Raw genomic sequence first — 4,076 nt, 5'->3', positions numbered from 1 at the left:
GGACAGGCTGCTTCAGACACTGAAGTGTCTGAAACTTCTCCAGATCTGAAGCCTCGCACAGCCCTCAGCCTAACTGGCTGGACAATGGATGGGTCTTGTCAGGGTTCATTAGGTGGACCAAGAAGATGGCCAATGGATTGGTCTAGGATGGGCTGGGTCGTGGTGGTGGGCTTGGTGAGCGGATAGGTTGGTAGGGTGTTAAGTGACAAAATGAGATTCCAGGCTAGCGTTAAAGAAGTGACACGGCAACTCATTGTGTTGACTACAAAGGACCCACTCATAGGATCCTCATAAAATTCTAGTTTATTAGATGTATGCAAAAGTCAGATCATAAACCTTGCGGCTCATCCCCTCCAATGCACACACATTCACGCGCGCACACACTCACAGTAGCTCGCTATGAATGCTAAGCACCGGTGTCAAGATATACCTATCCCTAAGCGCTGGAGTCTGCCGTCAATGGCCAGTCGAGGCTTTCAGTGCCATGTTGCTTCAGAAAGGGGGTTGCCGGCTGGTCCATCCGGCTGGGCAGGCCGGGTGCTGGTCAGGTCAGAAAGGATGCCATCGGGGGTCATTCTTCACTGCCTTTTATCCCTCTCTAGTGACTCCCCAATATTCAGGCTTACCCAATCCAGGGGTTGTTGACCTTGTGGGACTTCCCCACCTTGGTGGTTGCTGGATGGCAGCTGTCAGCCCCAGGGGTCATGTCCGCAGGTACGTGCAGTCTTGGGAGGCATAGTTTCATAGTTTCTAGGGTCAGAAGGGACCTGAGCAGATCATCTAGTCCGACCCCCCGCCACGGACAGGAAAGAGTACTGGGGTCAAACGACCCTGGCAAGGTGTTCGTCCAGCCTCCTCTTAAAGACCCCCTCTTAAAGAGTCCATTGATGAAGTTTGATTAATTCACTGCTGTGCTGAATAGGGCTCTGGGGGCAGTTGACTGGGGGAGTGGGGGTGGTATTCAGTCCTAAGAGTCGGTCTTTGGCGTTGATTAGTTCAAACCGGGGTTTCTGTACCTCTAACAGTGAAGTTTCAGGGAGTTCTTGGCTCTGCATTGACCCTTTCTTCTCCTTAGTCTATGCTCGCTAACCCCACGACTGAAAGGGACTTGGAGGTCTTGACCGACCACAGGATGAACATGAGCCACCAATGCGATGCTGTGGCTGGCAAAGCAGGTCAAACTCTGGAGTGCATCTACCGATGCATCTCAAGCAAAACCAGGGAAGTCATCCTCCCGCTTTACCTGGACCTGGTGAGACTGCAGCGGGAGTACTGTGTCCAGTACTGGGCCCCCCACTTCAGGAAGGATGTGGAGAAGCTTAAGAGAGTGCAGAGGAGAGCCACACGCATGATCCATGGCCCGGAGGGAAGGTCATACAAGGAGAGGCTGAGGGACTTGGGACTCTTCAGTCTGGAGAAGAGAAGGCTCAGGGGGACTTGGTGGCAGCCTACAAGTATATAAGAAGGGTACACCAGGACCTGGGAGAGCAGCTGTTCACCAGAGCTCCCCAAGGGATAATGAGGTGCGATGGCCATAAACTCCAGGAAGGCCGATTTAGACTGAACATAAGAAAAAAGTGTGTCCGGGGTCTGGAACAGACTCCCCCCAGAAGTGGTGCAAGCACCTACTCTGGACTCCTTCAAAAAACAGGTGGATTTATTCCTTGCTGGGGTCACTTGATCCCGGCTGACTTCCTGCCTGTAGCGGGGGGGCTGGACTCGATGATCTCATGAAGTCCCTTCCAGCCCCTAATGTCTATGAAATCTATGCTTCTCTCCCAAGGCTCACCCAATCCCAGTCTATCTGGCTGCCCTGCCAGGGGGCTGGAGGACATAGTCCTGGCACTGAGGTCCCCCCAGACTCGGCCCACAGAGCAGCTTGTAGTGGTATTCTAGCCTGCCGAGGTTCAGGTAGCAGGTCTTCTGCTGAGAGGTGCCAGCCGCTAGCGGTTCAACGCAGGTCCCCAGGAGGTCATCGTCCCACCCACTGTCCTTCTCCCATACTTGCACCTTCAGCCGGGGGGCCCTGGTAACCTTCACAGCCCCCAAATCTAGACAGATCTTCCAGATGGGGTTGTTGGTCACAGTTCTGCTTTGGTTCAGCCTCTCCTGGTAGAAAACCTTGATGTAGGCATCAGTCTGGCTTCCGTAATCTCCCCACAGGCCTTTGCCATGTTTGATTGTAACCTCCAGCTTACCCTGCCCCCAGTCCTGGGAGCAGCACGTGGCATTGGCTATGGTGTCCCTGGGGCAGAGACGGGAGCAGAGGGCTCTATGCTGGGTGTCGAGCCGGCATGGCTGGAAGCAGTTGCTCCACAAGGCCTGGTCATGGATGTATTCGCTCACCGCTTGCTGGAGAGCCTTCCGTCTTGGGTCCTGTTGCTTGACGAAAATGTGGAGAGGTGCCAGGGTGTAGGAGATTGGGTCAGGGTTGGCTTTGAGCTCTTCCAGCCAGCTGGTGTAAGCGTTGGCGTCCCACCCACTGGCGAAGAGCAATCGAAGGGGCCATGGCCTCCAATGACCTCAGTGTGATGATCCTTGTAGACCTCATCGAAGTTCATGGCAAGCTTCTCACGTTGCTTCTGGCACACTTTGGGGGCTTCCTCAGCTCTGCTGGTCTCAGCCCCAATGCTCATGGCCACTTCCAGGTCCAAGCAGAACTGGACCTTGTCGAGCGTCAGCCCATCCAGCACCGTCTGGCAGGTCTGGATGGCTGTGATGTCCCGGATGCGGCCCCCCCAGGTAGACCTGGGCAAAGTAGTGGGTGCCGTAGGTGGCAATGAACTGGCGATACTTGGGGCGTGAAGCCCAGTTGTAGTACCAAGGCAGGTCCTTCACGGCCCGCGTGAAATTAGGAGACATTGGGGGATTATTGGTGATGTTGAACCGGGTGGGGAAGAAGAAGGGAGAGCTGCCATCTTGGAGGGTGAGGGGAAGGGATGACTGCCTGACGGGGTCATGTAGTCCCAACTAACCTACCCATGACCTCAACCTGACCTGATCTCAACGCAACCTAGCCATGACCTCAACTCAACCCAACTGAAATCTACCAGTGACCCCCAATTCAATTTAACCCCAACGTAAACCTACTGATGACCTCAACTCAACCCCAGTCAAACCAGCCTGGATCCCAACTCAACCCAACCACAACCAGCCCACGACACCAGTCAAACCTTAGTCTATTCACCACCCTAAGACAACCTAGATCTATTCCCAGCTCTAGCCCTGACCCCAACCCAGATCTACCCCCCAACCTACCCATCACCCCCACCCAGCTCAGACTTGATCCTGATCTCCCCTGACCTCTCTGCCCTTATCACCTCACCAATGTTTTGGCAGAAAACCTCATGGATGGCAAAGGAGTACTTGTCCTGCCGGGCCTTGTCCTCACTGAATTTAGCAATGCTGGGGCGGGAACCAGCCATCGCCACCTGCACGTTGCCCTTCAAAGGGACGTCCACATCAAGCATGACCCCCCCATTTCTTTTCCATGGCTGTGCTGGCTTCCTGGGCCACCTCCACAACCGAGTAGTGCAGGGAGCTGTTGACTGTCCTCTGGCATGAGTCGTTGACCCTCCAGTTGACCACAGCCAGGGGAAGGCACTGGAGGCTCCTGCCCTGGAGCATATTGGAGCACAGGGTGCAGGTCCTGTCTCACCTCTGCCACCGCTTGGTGTCCACCACGTAGGTCTTCCAGGCCAGTGTCGTGACATCAAAGCCTTTCCCAACCCGGCTGTGGCCAGGCACAAAGGCCACGTGCTCTTTGCACTCCTCGGCTGTGGCCTGGCGGCAGTGGGCAGCTGTCGCAGGCAGGAGGAGGCAAAGGAGGAGGACTTCTGGATGTGGCATGGTGAGAATGGGGTGGTCCTTCATCCCAGAAAAGGTAGGGGTTTGTCTGGGTGGTCCCTAGGAGGAGAGAGGAGCTCGGCTGGCAACCCTTGGGTGGGGGGGGCCTGGAGGCAGGTGAGAGACTCAAACCCGTCCCAGTTGCTCCCACTTGACCTACAGGAGCTGAGCTGGTTGAAGTGGCCCCGCGGGGCTCCCTGCTGCGGACAAGCATCTCCAGGGCCTCTGAG

General features: G+C 55.7%; 1 protein-coding gene across 1 annotated transcript; it reads right to left on the bottom strand.

Moving 5' to 3' along the window:
- Positions 1–1,765: 1,765 nt before the first annotated feature.
- On the bottom strand, positions 1,766–3,849 carry PRF1 (perforin 1). The gene is given in 5 exon segments (XM_019532534.1): positions 1,766–2,504; positions 2,507–2,738; positions 2,740–2,890; positions 3,328–3,476; positions 3,478–3,849. Coding segments are annotated over 5 exon segments (1,608 nt in total). The 3' UTR covers positions 1,766–1,800.
- Between the last annotated feature and the right edge of the window lie 227 nt (positions 3,850–4,076).

The sequence above is a fragment of the Crocodylus porosus genome, unplaced genomic scaffold (genome assembly GCF_001723895.1).
Source record: "Crocodylus porosus isolate Cpor-Errol unplaced genomic scaffold, CroPor_comp1, whole genome shotgun sequence".
Taxonomy (NCBI): domain Eukaryota; kingdom Metazoa; phylum Chordata; order Crocodylia; family Crocodylidae; genus Crocodylus; species Crocodylus porosus.
Note: the sequence above shows the minus strand (reverse complement) of the source record. Positions and strands in the feature narration are given on the sequence as shown.